Source organism: Tympanuchus pallidicinctus, unplaced genomic scaffold, assembly GCF_026119805.1.
Source record: "Tympanuchus pallidicinctus isolate F22 unplaced genomic scaffold, pur_lepc_1.0 scaffold1, whole genome shotgun sequence".
Lineage (NCBI taxonomy): Eukaryota > Metazoa > Chordata > Aves > Galliformes > Phasianidae > Tympanuchus > Tympanuchus pallidicinctus.
In genome coordinates, this window is record NW_026294618.1 from 23,517,506 (window position 1) to 23,542,811 (window position 25,306).

At 37.0% G+C, this 25,306-nt stretch overlaps 1 protein-coding gene across 1 annotated transcript in view; it reads right to left on the reverse strand.

The window, feature by feature from the left end:
• Positions 1–25,306, reverse strand: part of COL21A1 (collagen type XXI alpha 1 chain) — an 89,138-nt gene that overhangs the window by 58,294 nt on the left and 5,538 nt on the right. The window contains exons 2-10 of the mRNA XM_052683057.1: positions 20,520–20,713; positions 18,698–18,817; positions 16,150–16,701; positions 10,922–11,090; positions 10,574–10,790; positions 8,009–8,182; positions 5,595–5,672; positions 3,351–3,359; positions 1,884–1,967 (exon numbers count right to left, since the gene is read on the reverse strand). Of these exons, the coding sequence (XP_052539017.1) occupies positions 1,884–1,967; positions 3,351–3,359; positions 5,595–5,672; positions 8,009–8,182; positions 10,574–10,790; positions 10,922–11,090; positions 16,150–16,701; positions 18,698–18,785 (1,371 nt within the window). The 5' untranslated portion in view covers positions 18,786–18,817; positions 20,520–20,713. The remainder of the gene's footprint in view (positions 1–1,883; positions 1,968–3,350; positions 3,360–5,594; positions 5,673–8,008; positions 8,183–10,573; positions 10,791–10,921; positions 11,091–16,149; positions 16,702–18,697; positions 18,818–20,519; positions 20,714–25,306) is intronic.

A 25,306-nucleotide genomic window follows, 5' to 3' on the forward strand; every position in this document is an offset into this window, starting at 1 on the left:
ACTCTCCAGACAATGCTGTCTGAAAAAAAAAGAAAAAGTGTTTTTTTTTGTTTTTTGTTTTAAGATTTCTTCTTATAAGGCCTTTGCAATTATTTTAGTAACCTCTGTTAAGACCACAGTAAGGGAAAAGGAAACTCAATTTCTCAGGCATTGTGTTTGTAGTCAGAGAGCAAGAACATACCTTCCTACTCAATATATCATCTTAATGATTTAAGTTCCCTGTTTATTTTATTAACAGACTTGATCTGGACTCGAAAAATCCATTAAAGCTTCAATCAATAAAACATTTAACTTGCACAAGCATTAAGCAAGTACAGTTTTCTTCAGTCTGATCAGACAGACCTTCAGGTCAGCTAAAATTGCAGAAATGTTATGAACAGGGAGAACATCAGAAGAGAAATAGGAAACAAGCTTTCATCATGAAAAAAACACGTATTTTAACATATAAACCTGAGAAATGTAATGCTGAGTTAAATGGCAAAGGATATAGAATAATGTCACTTTAAAAAGCTACTTGAGTGTAAAGTTGTAATTTTCTAAATTAATAGTAGATTCTCTAGAATTATTATTGATCAAATTAAAGAGTCCAGGTTTGAGAGCCAAGAGAAAATAAATTTGTTTTCAGTTACACTACCTAAACGACAAAGCGTTATGTCTTTGTTTTGAAAAAGTTTAAATATCATTCATTTGTATTTCAAAGTTTATAAATGAATTAATTTTACTATACTTCATTAGTATCACAAACACACAAACTAAGATTAAATCTGTAAGTTTGCAAAGTCCAGTATTCAAGAGTTAAGAAATACTGTAACTGAGATACCTACAGATCTTAAATTGGCTTCCTATTAATTCTTCCTGCAGACTTTTGGGTTGGACACCATCTTGCTACCTGTATAATTATCTCAAATACACTGCAATGCAATTGAAAGATCACATGTGAAACAGATACTTAACTAAAATTGTGTAGATCACCTCAGTTCAGATATTTCATACTCTTTCATGCTTTACAAGATATAGCTTTCAAAATTTTTTGTTATAAATATTTTCTTCTCTTTTTTCTCTAATATGCTAAAGGAGAAATAAGGTGTAAAAAACAAACAAACAAAAAAAAAAAAAACCCACACCTATTACATGAAATAACAATGGTCTCCAAAATGTGGTTTCCAATTCCCTGATTAGAAACCATTACCACAATAGCAAGCAGTCCTCTAACATGAGTTAGCTGCAGCAGACTATTACCACTTAAATTATGAAAATATTTTCTTTAAATCATTTGCTTAATGAAAGATAAGCAGTTTGGGATCTTCTTGTCTATCCATAAGTGGAAAAACAGTAACTGGGGATAGTACTGCTTAGCACAGTAATTGGGGAAGATAGGGAAGCAAAACACTTGTGAGTGACACATTAGGCATCTGAGACCCAAGTCTAGTTCACACCTTTATCCTTCTTATCCTTGGCTAACACTCACAGGAGGTAACAAAAATCAGAACAGCGAAGTTGGAACTCTGCAGCAAGCATTTTGTCTTAAGCAAAGAAGGAAGAAAATTTTCCCTTAAAGACTACTTTATTAGCAATTCACTTCATTCTGAGATAATTAGCAATGCAAGATCATTTGGAAGATTGAAGATTGGTTAAAAAAAAAAAAAAAATACAATTTTATAACCACAACCATTCTGTGTGAAAGTAAAAGATGTATTTATGCAATCAGGAGTTACGGCACCAAAACCTGACCTTGTTGTTTCTAATCACTATATTCATTCATTAGTAACCAGAACTAGCAGAACTAGGACCCTACTTTTTTAATCTGCATGACAGCTCAGCATGAGACTAGGAGGGGGAAAAAAAATGTAATGTATGCTCAGGAAGAAAGAATGAAAACTTACTTTGGGGCCTGGAGGTCCTTGTTTCCCTGGAGGGCATATGCAGGGGGCAGGTGTGGAGCCTACATCACTTGGGCCATTCATGCACTATCAAGAATAAAACCAACCATCAAAACACTTGCCCAAACCACTGAACAAGCATATCATAAGGTTATGTGAGGCTGATTTCGCTTAGGTTGCATGGGCCCCACTAGTTTGTTCAGGTGAAATTTTTACTCACCTGAACACTGCCCTCCCACTATTTTGCATGCACAAATCCATCATTTTACAAGGAGAAAATAAATAAAGAAGCAAATACTAATATGTGCCAATACCTGTAACTCTATTCGCTTTTCCACAGATCTTTTACCAAGCCGTTTGGTAACTTTCAATCTGGCAACACACAGAACTGTTTTCCTAAACTAATTGGTATTCATAATTTGAAGTGTGATCACTTATTAAATATACCTATTTAACAGAAGTTTATAAAAACAACCTAACAAATAATATGCATTATATGTACAGCATAGTGACTGGGCAGGCTACACAGCTACTGTGTATCAAGTCAGAAAAGGATGTAAAACCCAGATCTCCCATCTTGTGCTCGCATGTCCCAGCCATTAAGTACTTCAGGAAAGGTAGGGTATGGCTGCTGCCACCGATTCCTACCTGGAACCCCAAGGGTGCTCATCATCACTGAGGTGAATTCCTCCAAACTACACTTCCTATGCAAACAATGGTAAACACTAAATCTCAATAGATCAGTTGATATATCTATTCCCCCCTTTGAGATCACATGAAACCTAAGGCAGAAAAGGGGAGAGCTGCTAGATCGATTTCATATTTCATCATCTCAAGGCTAGGCAGTCAAAATGTAGGTACATCTGTAGGAAATAAACATGTTGCAGCTAGATTCAGTGCATTCTCTTTTATGAAAAGATGTGAAAGAATAGACTTTGCACTTACTATCTAATGCACTTTCTATAACATTTCACCCAGATTTTCTACAAGGATACAAATTCCTTAAAATGTTCTCTGAATGGAATTATTTCTAAGGGTCAAATGATTGTTCAAAATATAGTTCCACATTGCCTTCACAATGGTCCCAAGCAAGAGTGGAGTTACCAGCATGGCTAGGGGAACTGTCATGTTAAGCCTTCAAACCAACTCCCCTTCAGGGAGCTCCCATTGGTATAATCCAGGAACCTGACTGCACACCCCCATTCACTTTGCACCAGTATCCAGCCCTGTAAATAAGAGCAATCCAATTGAACTGGGAAAAAAAATCAGGACATTTATTCTAATGTGTGTCAGAAAACTGATTTTCAGTTTGCTCACTGAGTATGACTCAATTAATGAAAAGCAGCATTTTTGAGCTTAGTAAACTTCCATCCATTTTTTAAAACAAAGAGTACATTCCCTATAATAACAAGTTATATAAAGTCATATACTACCTTAAAGTGAGTTTGAGCAGTTTAGGATTGTGCCTACCTCTCCATTCTGAAACAAGAAGAAACATCATTTAAGAATAAAAAAAATACTTGCATTAAGCAAAATCCATTCATTTGTAAACATTATCAAAACCAGCCATAAATTTGAAGCAGTAAATATCCAGCATCTATAATTCAAAATTTCAGATTTTCTCAGGTTTGTGTGCAGCTGCTGTCAACAGAGATGAAGCTCAGTATCATAAGGGTATCTAAACAAGAGCTTCCAAGAGCAATTTTTAAAAGTCATGACAGAACAAATTAAAACTGGACCGTGTAAATATTTATACACTGAATGTTCAGACTTAGCTCCAATCATGTGTCAGGAGTAACTTCTCATCCAAAGGATACTCTACTTATTCATTAATGACCAAAAATAACCCTAAAACATTTTTAAAATCTCTGATTTCTGCCTGAATTCAGCATCTGGAAAAATGCACAGCAGCACAGAGCCAAAGCTGGCTTTCTCTAACATGATTTCCTGTGTGACTGCATGGTATCTGTAGTATCATAGAAAAATCCCCATATGTTTCAGCACATCAAACATGAAATTGTCGATTTTAATGATTTAGTCACCATTACCTGCACCACATACAGGAGTTTTCTGATGCCACACAGTTATCACAAGCTTTATAAACACTGAGTGGAAACAGGTTCCTCTGAATTCAATTTTTCCCTCAGGCAAAATCTAGAGAAGATTGTTTTTCCCCAAGAACTGTAGTGGGAGTTTAAAATTATTCTAAAGCTTCAGGGAGAGGGAATGAATTCAGGCTGTAAATACTACACACAGCCCCAATTTAGTTCAGGAGCTCTGACACAACCACACTGTGATGGAATACAAGCACAAACCACATGTCTCCAACTTTCATTACCTCTTTGGAGACCATCCAAGATTTTTATTTCTTGAAGGAGTCCAGAATTTTATGGGTGAAGCCCAAATCTAATTTACAACAGTATGTGATACTAAACTGGCAAAATGTAAGCTTTTCGCTCAGACATCTTGCCAAGATGAAGAGATTGCAAAATGACAGACTTGTCAGTATTTCTTTCTAAGGGTTACACTTTTTTTTCTCATTTATTTTTTATATCCTACTCATTCTCTGCAAAGAGCAAGAAGATACGTGGTGCAGGTAAACAGTGAAATAATAAAGTTTACTTCGTATTTAAAGCTAACTTTAAAAGTTCATCTGCAAGAGTGTTCCTAGTTCACTAGTTCCAGAAACACACTCAGATTTCAGAACAGTAAGAACTTAGCCACTTTCTCATTTTCTAAGCAAAAGTCGTGAGTTCTAGAAAGGTTTTAATATGGGAGCTCATTACAACACAAATGCTGGCAATAACTGAATTCAAGCCAAACACACTAGCTGGGACTCTATGCAAATTTGGCAAAAAATGAAGTATCTGGATGTTGAAGATTCACAGACTCTATTCTCAAACTGGTCAAGATTGTCTTAACATACTAAATCACAACATGCAGAATATAGTTTTGCATGCACCTAGACTATCTTTAGCTCGGTTGGGTCTAGGCACCAAACAAAGGATGACATTTTGAAAGGCACTGTAGATATAAACCAATCTCTTGCAAATATTTTGGGATGGGAGTTGAATGCTTTTATAAATCTGGCCACAACTGTGTGGCACAAATGGTTTTCTAATTTGTCTGTGCATGCTTTACATTACTTTGCATAATTAAGTAAGAGAGAAAAGAAAGAATCAAAGGAGTCCATGGGCTTCCTAATTGCATTTAAGAACTCTGCGATACTGAACTACATTTTGTTTTTGTCTTATTAATAATGTACTTCATAAAATCTTGGCTTCACTTCAGCCTCTGGGATTTTAAAATCAGACTCCAGCGTAGATATTTCTGATATGAAAAGGTGATTTAAGAGTATAGGTTTGTTGAGTACATACAGAATTTTCAGAGGAAGTGGCAACATGTATATTAGATAAATTAAAAAGTTACGCTTAAAGGATTTTACACTGCCATAATCTAGCCATTTTATTTATTTGAAATGTTTAAAATCTTGAATTTGTAACTGAAAATTATGAGATTCTCCTACACTACTGTTACAAATTAGCACCATCAAATAACTAAAATGACAAAAGCTTTTAAAATGTGTTTGTGCAAAACTAAGGTTGAAAGCGGACAAATTCTGGGTCGCTTGATACTGCACAGTCCTAAGTCAGCTTCAAACAGTGATGCGTAAAGAAGCCAAGTAGGTCACAAAAGTTCATCTATTGTACTCACAAATCCTGGGATCTCACAGACTGTCTCTCGATTATTTTGCTCTGGGTCACAGTAGATTCGCAGTTTTTGTATGTCAAACTATAATTTAAGACAGAGAAGACATTTTTAGGAAAATCGTTAATAGTCTGACATGCTATGTTTAAACAACATCCTTCTTACTTTATGTCATTCCACAGGTTTAGAAAATGAACATAATATTAAAAAGCAACCGAAACTGGAAGCTTTGTGTGTCTGCTAGAGTTAAAAAATCGATGAAAGATGTAGGAACCCTAAGTGAGGCTGCTCACAATGATTCATATGTGCAACCGATATAACATTCTGTAATAGAATTATTTAAAGGAAAATAATCAATCCAAGATTTTGTTTTCTAAAATAGCAGAAATAATCACCCTTAATCCTTGGTAGCAAATCCAAACATGCACAGCACGAACTATACCAGCTGCCAATACCACTTGGAAACAGTTATAACAGAATAAGTATACGAGTATTGGACTTGGAGGTCATTTCCAACCTTGGTGATTCTTTGATTCTAAGTAAAACCAACACTTCCCTTTTCACCTTAACAGTCCTGGTTAGACATGTCTACACTGACCTGCCTCTACTAGATGTAAGATTGCTAAATCTTGGTGAAGCATCAGAAAGCATCCCTGACACTTGGAATAATTTAGTTTAGAGTTTAGATGTACAATGTAAAATTGTAAAAAGTAGCCAACAGAAACACTGGCAACAGGTAAGCAAAAATCTGTGCTGTTCTGCTCTGTCACTGCAGGGAAACAAATGCACTCAAGCCATCTTTTTTAGCATGAAGCTGTCATGGCCACAAAGAGAAAAAAGCCCCAATCACACTTAACAAGAAATCATAAGTTTGACAAGCAGGGGGAAGACAGAAGAGAATATCAAGTCTGTTAATACCATACACTGCAATATGAGTATTTTCTGAAATAAGAAATTGCAACATGAGGCATATTTTCTATTTCTTTTCCAGTCCACTATCAGAAGATGATCTGATACAATTCTACATTCCCAAAATGTTTTCGTTTTTATTTTAGATTACATGCTTTGCTAATAACATTCCTCAACTCAGAAACTGTACTGTTGGGAAAGCTATGAAATCCAATTCTGTAGAGACTTCAGACAAAAAAAAAAAAAAAAAAAAAAAAAAAGGTACAACTAACAACCCTAAAATCCCAGAACATACAAAACTATGAGAATGAGATAATCCTGCACTGACATGGAAAATGTGTGAGATGATTGATTACAATTCCAAAATCTTTACTTTCCTTGAAATAAGTGCCTAACAGAAATCTGTGGGAAGCATTCATTGTTATTCATAAAGAAGAATGTCACCATACAAACTATATTTCTATCAGAAATGCTGAGTCACACACAGAGAATGTCATCCAAGTTTCCATGTACAGGTTTAGAATATGGTAATAATAGTATTGAAGCCTGGCTGCAAGTGCACAAAACTGAGACTGATTAATGGCATCTGAATAGAGTTAACGAAGATGATGCAAAACACATCAACACAGTTTAATAGGAGCAGTAAGGGTCATGAAATTAAGCACTGTAGTTTAAAAAAAGATAAGTATAGCTTGCAAAATGAGCAGAAAAACTCCCCCTACTTGTGTACTTCAGTATTTCTTAGTATTGCTTTCTTTATTCTCAGTCTAATTGTTAAAATGTGAATTATCACTTTGCTCATGTTTTTATAAATGCAAGGAAACAATCTACTTAGTGAACATCTTGAACACTGTCAAATTACAGTCCTCACCAACGCTCTATCCTATATAGCCTAATGTTATCAGCTTTTTGGTGTCTGCATACAGCTGAAGGCAAGAGGAATGTAGCATTCCTCAGAATAGAGGAGAAGCTCAAACAGCAATTTCAGGGCTTCTTTTCCAGCACAGCAATCAAATACTGCTCCCTTGTACACCCAGTATTTGCTGTGCAACATTGCCAGAGTTGACAAGTTTCATACTTTCTTGACAGCTAGCAATGAAAAAAATTTTGTTCTCTCCCAGCTGTGCTGACGTAGCTCACACAATGACGGATGGAAATTATACACAAGTGTCAAGCACAAAGGATATACTCTGCTCTGATATATGGTCCTCCAAATTTCAGCAAGGTACTGCATCAAATTAGTGACTCACCAAAAACCAATACCTCCTGAAGGCACCAACTAAGTACACCATGCAGTGTTGTATACCATACGACTGGTATATACCAGTCGTGCTGGGTCCTTCTGACAACCAGCATTCCCTCTACTAGAATTTTATATATGTAATTTCAACCTAGAGTAAATTAGAAGAGTAAGTGCAGGAAAACTGAAAGCACCAACACAATGCTAACTTACAGTACAGCAACTGCATTAACCTGACATTTAAATTTCTGTGCTTTTAACATAAGCATACCTGTACAGTTTCCTCCTTTCCAGAATACTTTCCTATTTGCGTTAGTCCACTGATGTAAATACCTAAAACAGGATGTAACGCTTTTGTTTCAATTTCTTGGTCATCTATATATAAAGTTACAAAGTCTTCTGTAACTAAGAGACGAATTTGATGCCAGCCTTCATCAAACAATGTCTAAAAAAAACAAAGAAAATGGAAACTTTTAGAACAAAATTACTTTTAATTTAAATGACAGTAGAACTCATTTTGAACATTTGAGCTATATTTACAATTGCACAGGCAAAGAAAGTATTGGTCAAGTAATACCACAACTGAGAAAATTATGCTTTCTAATAAATAGTCTGTACTTCAGAATTATTTTAAACCAAACAGATCAGTCTGACCCAGGATATGTTGAGATTTGTAATCGTTGCAAATATAAAGCCTGAGAGGTATTTTTTGTAAGCAGAGGTATGATGTCTCAAGCACTTCAAATCTTAAATTGTAGTACAAACACATCAGTATTTGAAAAACTTTCTACTTAGTCTTTTACAGAAAAATCTTAAAGACATGCTATTGACAAGGAATCACAATAGTCTAAAAAAAAAAAAAAAAAAAAGACAAGTATTACATTCATCATATCACAGAGCCTCAGCTTAAGATTTAAATAAAGAGTGTATTTACATAGGTAACAAAATTAGAGAGCTTTAAAGAAGTATTTATCATACCTACATAAGAAAATAAATTCAATTGAAGAAGAAATACTATCCTTGAGTCTTTCCCTTAATTTCTAAACTATTTCGCTTTTTAGCCTTGCCTAGCCTAGATCACTTTTCACACAACTACATTTATGAAATTAATCCAACAGTAAGTTCATATACATAATAGTAATTTAAACACGTACATTTCATTATATATCTTTACTAACTTCTGTAGGCACGAAGATAAATTAATTCCACTACAACAAATGCAAGGAGCACAGTAAGACTATTTCATAGAGCAAATTCTCAGCTACTAAACACTCTTTTTAGCACCGTCACCAGTGTTAGCTATGCATTTTTGCCAGCAACGAACAAAAGCCTGCATGCTGCGCTTGTAAAAATCTACACCACTGGAGATGACCCACTGTTGCTGTCACCACTGCTGAAACACACCATCCACCACCTCTCTGTGCTTGCATCCACTGTTTGGTCTCCATCGACATTCAGCAAGCATCGATGAATGACAGTGGGTGTCATTTTATCCTCACAGAGGAATTCAACAACACACTTTTGCTTCATAGACACTTTCATGTCAGATGCCCTCTTGTCAGACTGCCCCCCTGCTGCCATCTTTGCACAGCCACAAAATGGAATAGAATATTGGTAGGAAGATTCAATCCCTACTACCATACCACCAACACCTGCCCTTGACATTGTGGGCCAACATAATAAAATAGGAGGCGTTACTTTCAGAGCAGTGCTCGTTATATAGCTTTACGCAGCAGCTCTGTTTCCAACATATTCTCATTTGTAGATCACAGTTTTATTTACAATGGTTCTCATTGCAAGACAAAATAAACAACAGATCACTATATTAAACATTTCAATTTTATTGGGAAATGTGATAAATCATCACTAGAAAATAAAAATAAAAATATCTATGACTGCAGGAATATTTTTCTTTCCCCAGTAGATACCCAAAACACTTATGTATAAATGCATTAGATTTACTCATAAATGAGATTTCCAGCAATCTCAGGAAAATCAAGGAAGAGAAAACTTAGAAAGAAAAAGCAAAATTCTTCTTATAATAACAGAAGAACAAAATTCCTCCCAACAAAAGCCCTGTAGCTAGGACCTTCTCTTAGACATTAGACCTTCTTTCTCCGAGGATTTATATTTCAAATTTCATTAGCCTCACTTGGAGTAAGAATTCAAATACAGGCCACCACTTCCCAGAAAATCAGAACCCATTTGGCAACCCTGTGCTCCAACGGTAAATCCTTCCCCTTCTTTTCTTTTGAAGTGTCCCTCTTGCTGAATTAAAAAAATATTCCCCAAGCCTGGAACAGGAATCTGTAGGCTGTGTATTCCTATACTGGTATGAACACGAGAGTGGAGACACTAAATCTCCTTCCTGCAACTTAGTTCTCTTTCTTACAGACTTGAATACTTCACTGGAATAATGAAAAAAAATACTGAGAGAAAACCTACAGAATAAACTAAGAAACAATAAAAGTGGTTTGCACAAAGAGGGGAATCCCTTCAGTGAGAAAAACAAGCAGCTGAAAGGAATTTTTATTCAACAGAGAGCTAAACAAGTACAGGCTCAACTTACTTTGTGCTCTTCTAGAGAAGAAAGAAACTCATTTCATTATGTGTTTGCAAGTCTTCACGATTACCTGCTGGAAACTGCTGAGTAAAAACCACCCGCAAAGGCAGACACTGTGGATGCTGAGGAAACATGGGTGAAGTACCCACCATCCATTTTTAAATGCCTAAGCAGTTAATAATAAGAATCATGCATTTTTAAAAAGTCATAAAGGGCAAAGGAAAAATGTGCATTTAAATGAGTCTTCCAGCAGAATGCTGATCTACTTCTTACCTTTACACGAGGTGCAGCAAAAGTAATAACCTGCGTGCCATTTATTAAACTTGTTGTAGTGAATGACAATGTTTTCTCTTCTCCATTAATTGTGACTGCTATCTGTGGTCTCTTATCCAGGCTTAGAACTCTCCACAAATCCCATGTCTTTTTTACTTTAAATCTTTGAGTGGAAACAAACACATAGGATGGAGGCAAACCTTCTGGAAACACATTCCTAAATAAGGCAGCGGAGAAGAAAAAGGCCAATATTTGAACAGTTACATAAATCTTAAAACAAGTCTCTCTCAATTTAAACAAACATTAAAATCTTATCACATTTAGCACCTTACTTATCAATGTAAATACCTTGTCAACTCTGACAGATCAACACGGGATGTTACTTCATAAGCTTTAGCATTAGTAGTTGGTATTTGAATTCTCTTTTTAACCTTTTTCTTCACACCTAGTCCTACAAGAATGTCAAATCCTTTTTCATCTCGAGCTGCCACTGGAATTCTTGTAGGACAAACAGATTCTGCAAAGTAAGAAATGCAAATACAGTTAAAAATACAACTTAAAACTTTCAAAAGGTAACATCTCATCTACCTAATTTTTTGTTGCTGCCCTTCAAGAAATAAAAAATGAACTTATAACTGCTACTGAAGTACAAGAGAGAACCGATATGCAGAATCCTCTGAGACATGACGCGAGAATACAGAGACATCACATTTTACTGCAACTACATACTGCTATTTTGATTTGTAATTGTACTTCAAAAAGTATTAGAATATTTGACTCATAAAAATACTGGACTTATATTTTAAAATTCATGGTCTCAAAATGCTACAGTAGATCATATCACAGAATCACAGAATAGTTTGGATCGGAAGGAACCTTAAAGATCATCCAGTTCCAACCCACTGCTGTGGGCAGGAACACCTCCCACTAGAGCAGGTTGCCCAAAGTCCTGTCTTGTCTTGCCTTGAACACCTCCAGGGCATCCACAGCCTCTCTGAACCTCTCTGTATCACTGTCTCTCACCACCCTCTGAATAAAGAAAGTTCTCCTCTTTTAGATTGAAATATTCCCCTCATCCTATCGCTACCAGGCCAAGTAAATAGTCCATCCCTCTTCTGTTTGTGAGCTCCTTTGAGGTATAGAAAAGACACAATAAGGTCCCCCTAGAGCCTTCTCTTTCCCATGCTGAACAAGCACAGCTCCCCAGGCCTGTCCTCATAGGAGAAGTGCTCCAGCCCTCTGATATCTTCCTTGCCTCCTCTGGACCCACTCCAACAACTCTCCATCTTTCTTGTGCTGGGAGTCCCGGGTCTCAATGGAGTACTCCAGATGAGATCTCACAGGGCAGAGAAGAGCAGGACAATCACCTCCCTCTCCCTGCTGGACACCTCTCTTTTGATGCAGCTCAGGATGCGACCGGCCTTCTGGGCTGCAACCACACACTTTTGGCCCATGTTGAGCTTCTTGTCCACCAGAACTCCCACAGTGCTGCTCTCAAATAGCTGTTCTACTCTGTACACATACCTGGGATTTCCCTGACCCTAGTGCAGCACCTTGCATTTGGTCCTGGTGAACTCATTAGGTTCACATGTGTCCATTTTTCAGACTTGTCCATGTCCCTTTGGATGGCATCCTTTCCTTCTGGTCTATCAACTGCACCACTCAGTTTGGTGTCAAAAATGATGTTAATCTACTGCATTAACAATTTAGATTAATTCAGTCTCTTTCCTAATCACAAAATTAGACTGAAAAGTGAAAAAGTTCAAAATTGAAAAAGTTCAAATTATTTACAACTGTTTTTTTCCCTTATTTTCTCTCTCTCAAAAGTGGCTCTAACCTATTTTATTACACTGGTTGCTGCTTGATGCTGGACAAACAGTGTGTGGTTTTTTTTTTTTTTTTCCTGTGGAAACTAAAGTAGGCTTTATGCTATCTCTTGTTTTTTTTTGTTTGTTTGTTTTTAATAAAACTAACACTAGGCAGCAGAATTAAACTGTTTAAAAGCATGCAAGACAGAAAAGCAAAATTCAATTCTAAAGCCAATACTAAATTGTGGTATTAAATGAATTGAAAGAACAAAAATCCGTTACATTAAAATGATGCTAGACTATTTATGTTTTAATTGTTCACTTTCCGTTGTTCCTTTTGAAACATACCTTTTCACAGAGGGGGAAAAAAAAAAAAAGAAAAAAAAAAAAAGCATGTTAGGAATAAGTTCCAAAGAAATGGTGTAGAGTTCTCTCACCTCCATCATGATAGAGGGGCTGGAAAACTCAGGTTTCAGTGCTAAGGAATTATCAGCTCAAAGGCTTAAACTGGAATTTCTATATGATACAAGCAATGTCTCACAGCTTCTTTTTAGCCAATGCAAGGGCAATCAGAAGCTATCTCCATTCTGGTGGGAAAAGTAGACACTAAAATTTCAAGAAAATCTTGAGCTAGAATGTCTGCACAAAGGATCTTCGATGGGAAAGGACAATCAGCCCTAACAGGACATGCCACAGCTACCTGAAGTAGTTGTGTGATTGTGTAGAAGTCACATGCATTCCCCTTGGATTTCTTTTTTTCTCCATAGCAAAACATCACCAGAGTCCCAAAGCAAAAATATATTACAAGTTATCTGCTTGGTTATATAAGAAAGAACTGCATTAATTCCCTAGTTAAATAAAGGAAACTAAAATGTTTACCTTCTGAATGCTACAATGAAAAAGGAAGAAAAAGGAAAATACAGAACAATTTTCCTTCTTGTTTGTCTCAAAAAAAGATTTAGGATTTAAGTCCGTATGTTCCAATAATAATAAAAATAACAAGACTTTATTTTTCAGGTTTATTTACTCTATGCAGCAAAAAGCACATAGAGAATGATTCCATGATATTGCTAGAAGGTTTATTTCAAGGCTGAATAATGGTCATATTGTCATTAATACAGATTACAGTGCACTGACAAGATAACAAATGTATACATCTTTTCTCAGTCACAGCATTAGAAATATGCTGTAAAATCAAACAATGCAGAAATTAGATTATTTTATGTGAGAGGATCATTATTCTGAATCAAACAAACATAAATTAAGCACGTATCAAATTATACATTAGAAACTACTACTACTACACTGTTTATTTTCAATGGCACGTTGCGGAACTACATAAAAACCTTCACAGTAAGGCTGATCTTTGGGTCTTCTGGATCATCTTCCAGCAGGGCTATTCTGACAACTAACTGGGCCATTACAAAGGATGCAGAAGTCAGCGGCAAAATTAAGAGCTGTCTTTCACTGGAGACAGGATTGTATTTCCAGTTCACAGTCCCAGTCCCAGCAACTCACCAGCCCACAGTTATATCTTGCTCCCTTCTAATGATTTTATATGGATTTCTGATACTTTATTTTTCATTCCTGAGGCATGAAAAAGCTTTCAGATGTTAAAATCTGTTATCTGCTTCTGAGATCTGCACTGACTATTATTTTTACATGCTTTTTGACACACAATCTTTTCTGCATTTTCACTGGAGAATATTAAAAACACTCAACATCCAGAATAAAAAAATCTTAAATATCTTGGGATGCTTTTAGCCATATTTGCCTTCCAGACACCCCTGTCCTTTCTGGAAGGCAGGATCAGCAGCTGTTTTCATCCTGGCATACTCTGAAACAAACACTAGAGTTCCCAACAGACACATGGCAGCCCTCCATTGCTAGGCACTTCATATCAGCACTACTTGCCCCACAACCCACCAAACCTCAGCTTTCTTTTCCTAAAAAAGGAAATACTGTCCCTGTGCTCTTAGGTTCATTAAATAACAAACACTAAAGAGTAAAGGCTAGCATTTATTTTGACATTAAAATAGATGATCAAGTCAAAATTGCAAAACTTCGAGAAAGTTCCATGTGGTTGACCACAGACAAATCATTGCTGCTTTGCCTTTACGGAACTTCCTCTCTCGGAATCAAAATCAATCTTAACAGTACAAATCCACTATTCATGTACAAAATTTCCCCAGCTTGCTAGTATTTGAGTTTACCTGTTAAAAGCATTGCAGGTAGAAACAAAGCTGCCAATTGGCTCTGCCCACTCTTTGCAAGAGGCATCTCTGAATGCCAGAGCAAAAGGGGAGCACGTTAAGGGCAGGGAGGAAAAGGGTCATTAGAAATAAAACAGTAAAAGGAAACACTATTTTGCACATGTAGTCAGCAATCACAATTTACTGCTGCAAGACTTGAGTCAAATACTGTATTTGAATTTTAAGGACACTAGCTAACTCAGCATCATAAAATTATCTAAGTTAGAGAAGACCTTTAAGATCATCACATCCAAGCATCCACCTAACACTGGAAATCCACTGCTAAACCATGTCACTAGACATAATCCTGAAAGCAGAACATTTATCTTGACAAAATATAGCGTTTATTTAAAGAAAATCTTTTGCTTATTTTGGGAAAACCACCCCTGCATGCAACTGTAATAAAGAATTCAGCTGGACTTAGTTGACTTAACTTTTGGACTGCCTTGACTTCACTACATCAGCCAGATGGAATTATTATGATTTTCATAATTTTATCAAGAAAGAAACACTTATTATTAATCTCAACATAAATAACGTCTTTTCTTTTTCAATGAAGAACAAAGGAAAACTATTTTTCGCTCTTTGAAAGTGCAGAAATACAGTACAACTGAAATACAACTTCCATCGATTCTTGGTAATAACACATGTACTACACAGCACTGATGCATACTAGCTGTCCTTCTGAGTGACACATTTTAGAAGAAATCTGCTTGCTTTTTCATACACAGGAAATACATTGTTTTACAAAGTTATCAGAAAACTCTATGCAACAGCACTGCTGCAGCATTCTAAAACTAAAAAGTCATTTTACAGTGTTGGTCTTGGCTAATTCCTCGACAAAATCCTTTTTACAAAGATCAGCTTGTTACAATTCCAGGCACTTTTGCCAACAGTCTCTCCTCTGTTTTTTTCAACACACACTTGTAGAACTCTTGTTTGGAATAATAGGCTACCCTTTCAACTGCCAAGAAGAAACTGAAATGTGGACAAGTACCAGCTGCACCTAGGAAAAGGGATGAAGTAAGCCCTATATCCTCAGCACTCCGAGAAGCGCTTAACTAATTCAATGTTTCTAAATGTTATCAATGCAAAAAAACTGGAACTTAAGGCAAAATTCTACATGCTGAAATTAAACTCACTGTGTTAATATTCTGCATCTTTCCCTCTTTGTCTAGCAGAGAGATAACATTTCAAGAGGGATTTCTGCAAGTGTGATCAAAAAGATCACAGAATCACAGAATGGCCAGGGTTGGAAGGGGCCTCAAGGATCATGAATCTCCAACCTCCTGCCACATGCAGGGGCACCAACCTCCACATTCAATACCTGACCAGGCTGCCCAGGGCCCCATCCAACCTGGCCTTGAACACTTCCAGGGACAGGGCATCATAGATCAGAGGAAAGGCTATCTAGAGCCTCAGACTACACTCATCACGAATTCTGCTTGTGGAAGAAATCAGTATAGATACAAAACTCCATTCTGCACACCCTCTAAAACATTTTATGATCACTTACCTTCACAGAGCTTCTGCTTTATAACTTCTTTAATTCTTGATATTGCAATATAATCTTCAACATAAAATACATAAGTTGATGAAGGCTTGTTGGCAATAGCTTTAAGTTCATCCTCCTCAATTTCTGAGCCTACACCAATTGCAAACAAAGTGATTTTATTTTTCCTTGCTTCTGCTGCTACATCTTTGACTTCATCTTGAGATTTTCCATCAGTGAGAACAACTGCTATTTTTGTTAAAAATCTTGAAGATTTGGCAAAAAGATGGTCATAGGCAAACTGAATAGCTCTTCCTGTTCTTGTATTTCCTCCCAAGTAATGTATGGATTCCATTTCCCTGATAAGATTTTCAGTGGATTCATGAGTTCCTAGAGGGATTTCAAGTACAGGGTAATCACTGTACTGAACTACTCCAACTTGGATAAATTTTGGCCCTATGTCAAAATTTCTTGTAATATTGACAAGCCATCTTTTGATTATTTCAAAGTTTTCTGGGCCAACACTGTAAGAGCCATCTAAGATAAAGACTAAATCAGCCGGAGCAGTTCTGCAACCTGAAAAGAACAAAAATGAAACAAACATTTTAGTGAACTCAATCACTTCCCTCTTCCACAGAAAAACATTCTTTCATATCAGTTACTGTTTGTATTTGAATCTTTTGAATTTGAATGTCAAAATAAATACATATTGTTAAAAAAACAAAAACAATCAGCTGAGATTGTCAGTGAAAGGAAGATTGTTTCTGTAAACTACACAGATTAAGTTTGGTATCTGAAAACTACACCATTTTCTGTTTTGTACATTATCACCAGAAATGACTATGAAATATTCTGGAATTCAGTTTCTCAAGATGCCAATTGCAATTCATGCAATTAGCAGAGAGGATTTTTTTTCCCCCATATCTCATTGTATGTAGAGATGACAAACAGAAAAATTCACTTTTGTTAGCAAACCAAAACACACTAGAGAGGAATAATCCGAATACTCTGTAATTCAGCAGTAATATCCACTCCTTCTACAAACACAATTTTAATGGATTTCTGAAACTACTACTTGGCACCTCTAAAACTTGTTGTCATAAAGCCCCAAGCCTCAACTGAATGCTGTTAGTAGCATATTCTGATTTTATTAAAAGAAAAATGTTCAGTTAATCAGCTCAACCTCCATAGTAAGTTTATCTAATCATTTAGCAAATACGATGCACTCTACTTCGAGAGGTCTTTCTAACTGCATAATGACATCGGAATGGATTCATTACTTTTAGCTGTAGCCATTCAAAAATGGAGCCCTCACGAAATCAGCAACTGCAGGCCATGTACTAACACATGTATTTCAATAGGTCAGTCCTATCTATTGTATATGCATGTCCTCAGATGGAAGCAATAACTCTCTGGAGTGGAGAGATACCTTCCATTCATTCTAATAGAAGCTGAGATAACTGATATACAAGGTGCCAAGCAAACAGCTAAAATCAAAAGAGGTTAACTTGATCCCATGGCACCTGGGGCCACACAGGTTGCTGTGTATTCCCATGCCTTCTACTTCATGAAAGGCTCCAACTCCATATCAGGTACAGGAGCTCTGCCTTGTCCTGATGCCTGCCTATGGAAACTCCTTGCCAGATTTCATTTCCCTTGAAAGCAAGCAGCCACTGTCTGCTAGAGAGATGCCTATACAGCACACATGGTGGCAAAGAGAAAAGATGCTGGGAGAAGGAGCAAGAGGCAAGCACATTGTGATTCTTCAGAAGACAAGATAAATAGCCAGGTCAAGGGACACAAATACACAGAATAATTTAGGTTAGACTTCGGATGGCACTGGATCCAGCCCTCTGGGTCCATTTATTTTGATTTATTATTATTTATTTATTTATTTATTTATTTTTTCCCCCCAGAACAGAAGGAATTTGATGGAGCTTCCTGTAAAATAACTGAAATTGCTTGAAAGAAAACTAGAAGAAAAATATTTATCCTGGAAGCATCCTTGTGGCCAGAGAAATGTTTTCCACACTCTTCTTATTTGGCCATTTTGTCTTTCAAAAAGGTACTTTTGTTATTTCCCAAATAAAACAGATACAGATTTTTTTTTTTTTTTTCCAGCCAGCTTTGACGTGATCATTCTGAAGGATATACTAAAAGGTGAACCCCAGAGCTAGAGGAATCTTAGCTTTCTCTATCAGAACTTCTATTTTTGCTTATTGGTTTCTCACATAAAATTAAGATCTAAAATTCATGCTATTTAAACCTGTGACTTCTGAAGAAAGGAGAACAGAAATACTCAGGACACTACTCTAAATTGGGACTGGGTCTTTACCCAGTCTTCTACCTTGGACATTTTCAAGAAACATATACAGGTAATCCCTACAAGATTAATAAGTAATAATCTTAAGTAATAAGTAATCCCTTCCTATAAGAGGAATAAGATATTCCATCATAGAATTTTTAACAGGAAAATTGCTGTAGAAAGAAATATCTTCGTGGGATGGAAAATAGATAGCATGCAACATGCTTTGAAATTCCCCTAAGCTGAAATATCAAAATTAAGACTTACTTGCTCTTGTTTCCCCATCTTCAGCTGAGATGTAGTCACGAAGCAGCAGAATTAACAGTGTCTGAAAAAGTCTTACAAGCTGTGCCATGTGTATTATATTCTCAAAGTCTTGAGGTTAAACTAGAACAGGAAGAAATAAAGAGAAGATACAATGTCATTATAGTACAAATCCTGCGCACGAGAAACAATTTCAATAGAGTCCACAGGCTCTGACATAAGGCTGATCTGCAACAGACCTCAGACTCAAAAAGTGTCAGTCAGGCACACAAACCCAGAATTGACTTCTGTCAAAGCTCATTTTTCGCCAAGCCCCATATATGGGCTACATATATACAGGAGGAGGTTTTATTACCAATAACTGCTACAATTGGTAACCTGCTATCCATCTTCTGATGCCATTATTCAAAGCCTTGACAGCTCCTATTCCAAAGTACAGCAAGTGTTTATGCATCAGGTATTGCTATACAGAAGTTACTGCTGTCTCAATCCAAGCATCTGCCTGCTTCATGCACACCTTTGTCTCATCTACCTTGGAGCTGGGCCCACCACCAGGAGTCAGGACAACAGGAACCATCAACACCCAGTGACTGTGTCCCATAACACCCAAAGTTACATGAATTATATGCATCTTAAATTTTAGATCCATTCATGATATCTCCTCTGTAATCACAATCTCTGAATTCTGTCTCCAACGGCAAACATGGAATTTCGGTCTCATAACACCAACATAAATATAATGTAATAAATTTAATTAAGCCACTCTTCTAACCTACTGTGGAAAAAAGAAATCATAATGTGAAAATACACATTTCTCAGGCTGCCCAGAGGCTGTGGAGTCTTCTTCTTGGACATCTCTAAAAACCACCTAGAGGTTTACCTAGGGATTACCTGTATATGTTTCTCGGAAATGTCCAAGGTAGAAGATGGTACAGTAAAGGCCCAGTATCAATTCAGAGTAGTGTCCCGAGTATTTCTATTCTCCTTTCTTCAGAAGTCACAGGTTTAAATAGCATGAATTTTAGATCTTAGTTTTATATGAGAAACCAATAAGAAAAAATAGAAGTTCTGATAGAGAAAGCTAAGATTCCTCTAGCTCTGGGGTTCACCTTTTAGTATATCCTTCAGAATGATCATGTCAAAGCTGGCTGTAAAAAAAGAGCTAAATTTACAGCAAATTTTCAGTGGCAGATCAGGGACAATTCACTGCACCACTCATCTCCATTAAATATTTTACATCTGGCCAGAAGATTAAGCACCCCCTTTCTCTCTTCAGGCCCTGCTATGTCAGCCATATTTCTATTTACCTATTACATGTTAGTTTTATCACTACCATTCTTTTTCCTTTTTTAGACCATTTCCTAGAATCAAAATGCCTTCCACAAAGAAGGTCAAGAAACGTATACACCACACCTGGGGGGACTTCACTGTGGCCTTTTTGTCACAAGTGGAAGCCCCAGCCCTGGAGGCATTCATGGCCAAGTGTGAAGGGGTTCTGGGCAGCATGATGCAGTGGATGGCGAGCCTGCTTATGGTAGGAGGGTTGGAACTAGACGATCATTAAAAATCCTTCTAATCCACGCCATCCTATGATTTTTACTTTTATTCATTTACATCCATTTTGCTCATGGACGTATTTTAAATGACAGAAATATTAATGGCATAGCCCTCATATGTCCCCACTGGTCAGCTCTCATCAAGTTTTCCTAAAACTCTGCAAAACAAAAGTCCCAGCAGACAAAAAATTTAGAGCAAGAAAGAAAAACACTAACAAGCTTTCCTGGCCTCCATCCCATCTATCCAAACAGCAGGAACTTTTGCTCACCATGTGGTAATGGCCTCTTAAACTAAGGCATATCCAAACTTCTTGCTCCACTGCTGAAAGAAATAATTCTGCCTTCACAAGTTATCAGGCATCAGCGTTGGAAGCACAGAGGGAATTGTAGGGCATGCATAACATATATCTCACTTCTCACATTGAAGAAATTTCCACAGCAGCCATCAGGGTAAGTCTTTAACCTTGAAAGACATTAAAGTCATTGAACTATTACATCAGAGCAAGATTTCTCTTGGTGAAAACTATGCTTGCATTTGAAGTATTTCTTAAAAAGAATCAGCAAAATAATTGCCAAAACAGGCTTGCCTGATTTGCAGAATTAAATTGTATTCCCTCAGTGGAAGATATTTTTCCATCTCTTTTCAACAGTCTTTCTGTATTTCATTTACAACAAAACCCAAAAAATATGAGATACTGAACCTAAAGTATGAAGCCAAATTAAGTACTTAGTAGTCCAAAACAGATTTACTAATAGAAACCAAAATTAAAAGGATAAATCTAAGACTTAAGCAACCATCCGAAGAAGATTCCAGGAATTACCAGTGTTCAATAAATTCTAAAGAAAATAATAATACAGCACTGCATTTTTAATAGTCAAGAGATCCAAGCCAATACTTCTAGAGACCAGACTTCTGTGTCTTCTCAACATAATAATTACAGCCCAGGCAACAGAAGCACACTTGAAATTACTTACAGAAAACACTTGCCAAAGTGCCTCATTCCTGCTACCACAAAGAGGCCATCATTAATACCAGCCTAGGACCTCTCCACTGACATGGCAAAAAAAAATAAAGTTAATCACAGCTGATCATCACCTTTCTATCTTTCTTCTTGTAAAAGAAACAGAAAGTAATCTCTATGGTGGTCCATGGAAGTGCTAACTATTTTCTGCTCTGCCTTTGAGAGGTGAGAAATCAGGATCTTCGCGCCAACTTTCTGCCGCAGGAGCTCAGAAGCTGGCTCAGGCTGTGTGGGGAAGCACAGAGGGGTGGTAGACCTGTCCCAGCCCTGAACAGGGAGCAGGACATGGGAGTCCTGTTTGCTCCTTGTTTTTAATCTGCATTTGCTGGGAACCAAACCGTAGCCAGCCAGCCATATACGTCAAGGTATTACAGCAAGGAATGTGAAATTGCTTGAAAACAAAACCTAAAAGACTATTCAAACTTCTAGTTTCTTTTTTTTTTTTTTTTTTTTTTTTTAAAGTATTACCTGTTCATGAGTACATTTCTACAAATGTAACAAGGAAATCACTTTTTTTTTTTTTCCCCCTCCTACCTCTTAAATCTAATCACCCGGTTTTAGCACGTGGGAACTCATGGAAGAGAAATTCATACAGGGTAACTAAATTAATGCACAGATATTGCATCCAGCTGAAGAAAAGGCTTGGGTACTCGGAGAGCAATAGAAGAGAATTATCACACACGTTGCCATATTTGTCGAGGTTTCCCTCATGGCTGCTTCATTTTTCCACTGTAAATGGAACAGTGCACCACACCCAAAGGCTCTGCAATTCTAGTGATGCACTGGGTAGCGAAAGCAAACCTTTGGCTACCTCCCAGCTCTACAAAACTGTTTAACTTAAAGCTGCAAAGGCCTACCAGGCTACAAGGGTCTATCAGACATTAACTGCAACAGGATATTCAGTTCGTGGATCTTTACAACTCAGCCTGGTCATTCTTCTAGTCTTCACTATATGTTTATTTTATGAGGGGTTTTTAGGGTGTTGGATTTGTGATGGTTACTTGCCACCATTCTGATAGCAAAAGGGATGTTCTGAGTGAGAACAGCTCTCTGGTAAAATAGACTCCCTTGCACAGAGCAATCCCAAATGCGTTAAGGCCTCTGTTTTGTGCCCCTGAAAAAAAGGGATTGTACAGTACACCAGATATTATTCAGTATCTCTGTGCCTGTAATTTGCATTGAAAGCCAGGCAAGCTTCTGCTCATCTCAGACTAAGTGAAAGGCAAAACCACAGCAATAAAGTTTGGCTCCACCACCCCATGCCTCATGAGTGCATGGTAAACTACAGAGACAGACAAATTACAATCTCTCTCTACAAGTTGGGTTTTTTTGTTTTTCTTTTTTTGTTTTGTCATATATGGGTAGAAAATTCATTTAAGTTTGGAGTTTAGTGTAATATCAACATAGCCACATGCTGTGCCATTTTAGGCAGCTTGAGCCAATTAGACAGTCAGTGTCTAAATGCACCATCTTGGTGCATTTTCTGGGCACTGCAATTATGCTTTGCAGCAGCATTTGCACTAACAGGGCAAACACGGCTCACCTCCAGCTGGGAAGCAATAGATATCTGGTACAGCCATTAATGAAACAGTCATTTTGAATGAATTCAATGCTCGTCCATGTGTTGGAGATGGCAAAGGCATGCAACTCTCAAAACAGCTTGGCTGCACTAAAGTACATAGAGAAACATTCAGACAAGTACATCTTCTTGTCCTGATTTTAGCTGGGACAGAGTTGATTTTCTTCGCAGTGTCTGGTACAATGCTACGTTTTTCTCCCAAAACCAAAACAACATTGATAACCACACTGATGTTTTAATTGTTGCTGAGCAGTGCCAGGGTTGTTTCAGCTTTTTAGTGCCTCATACCATCCTGCCAGCAATGGAGCTAAGGAGTACAAGAAGCTGGAAGGAGTGAGAATCAGGATAGCTGACCTAAAGGGATATGACACTGTGTTAAAAAAGAAAAAAAAAAACATATATAACTGTAGGGGGTTGGCTGGGCATCAATCAGCATGTGGTGAACAAGTGCTTGCACATCATATGTTTTGCATATATACACACACATACATAATTAGTAAATAGAAAGAACAGTAAGAACAAAACAGAAAAGGAAGAGAGTTTTTATCTCAGCCTATGAGCTCCTCCTCCCCCTCCCCTCCCCCCGCAATTTTCTTCCCATCCCTTTGGGGTGAGGGGGGGAAGGGAAGAGCAAAAGGCTGTGTGCTGTTTAGCTGCTTGCTGGGTTAAACCACAATACCTCTGTATGTATACACAGCAGAAGAATTTCATGCCCACCTTAAGTTTTCAGTAGGAAACAGGTGTCTAAGCAGATTAGGCAGCACTTCCACCCTGCATTTAAGAAGCCTACAAGTAACACCTCTTGTGCCTCAGAAGATACACTCTTGTGCCTGCTGATGCAGTCTTTCCATACACAGCTTTCTAGTGTCCAGATGTGTATCATTTTACTCTTCCCAGGAATATTTGCTGAAGAAACTTTCCATTTAGAGCAACTTGGAATCTTACAGAATCAAAACTATTTGCTCTACAGTGCAGTTTTATCACTATTCAAACTGGGGAACAGAGCGAGACTTCATTTCTTTGAAAAGCCTGGCTTCCCTAACACACTAAGTTCTTGCTCTGGAATGGCACTGAAGTGTTACAGAGGTTGTTTCTTTCTTTGCTTCTTCCCATTGCTAGTTTCTGCCTAAGAAAGAAGTGGGAAGGGCATGGTTTTAACCTTTTCCAGCGTTCCAAGAAAATAATCAGTCTAAGGGTTATGCATACTATCTCGTCTTCCAAGTATGAATTAACACTTCTCTCATATTACATCACTGTATAAACATCTCTCAATTCAGCTAGGGATCATTCAGTTTGGCATACAAAGAAAGAAATATTAAAACATTATTATAACAATAATTAGAAGGACACAATGGAGATTTTTTGTATTCCCAAAACTTACACATTAATACAGAAGTACAGCATGACAAAAGCAACCCTGAAAATTCCAATTTATGTGCATTAAATAATGTGAAAAAGAAATGCAATATTGTATCACCTTTTTTATATTCAATCTGTTTTCAAAATAAATGAGTCTTACAAATAACATTTTGGGGCAGTTTATATTATCTTTTTATTCTTAATATTACCAGCCCTAAACATTCAAAAAGTTAATGAAGCTACTTCCAAGTCTGTTACTTTCAACAAGTAATATATCTGAATCTCTATTTCCACTTGGATTTCACTCCCATTCTGCTATGTTTTCCATTATTTCCATATTATTATTCTTCATTCAATTTTTCCTCAGTAAGCACAACTGATGAGGTTATTATACCTTCAATCATTTTAAAGAATAACAGCATTGCCTTGGAAGGGTAAGGCTGTAAACACATAATCAGTTTAGGCTCAGTTTGTACATAAATATGCGTACATAAATGCAATGCTGTGCATAAATAAATAAAACTGCCTACAGTGAGGAGTGTATTAGTATTCCCATACCATTTCTATTTTTATGTAGGAATGAACTGTTTTGGTACAACCACCAGTATAATTATTTTCATACTAGGACTGTTCTGCAGCATTAAATATGTGCTTACAAAATAGCTCAGAGGAGTTTTTCCTAAGAGGGATCAAAAATGAGAACAATGTGTTTAGGATGCATACATTGCAAGTTTGCTTTACTTCTTATTATAGTTAGCACCAGTGCAACAAGAATGAGAAGTAGATGTACAGCAGTTATTTTCCAGTTAAGTCACATCTATATTTATTTATATTACAGCTGCTAAATAGGAATATGCAGTTACGAGTACACAGAGACATCTTCTGATCCTGAAAACAAGCATAAAGCATTTCATGGACTCCCTTAAAACACACAGACTAACACAGATTTTATCTGGGTCTTCCACCTTGTTTCAACATCCTTTGCCATCTTTCTTTTTAAAACAGTGACAGGGAAAGGAAAGGACTGCTTTGCTCCCCACCATAGGAAAGCCTACCTAATAAACAGACTAAAGAACAGAGATGGAGCTGGAGAAAC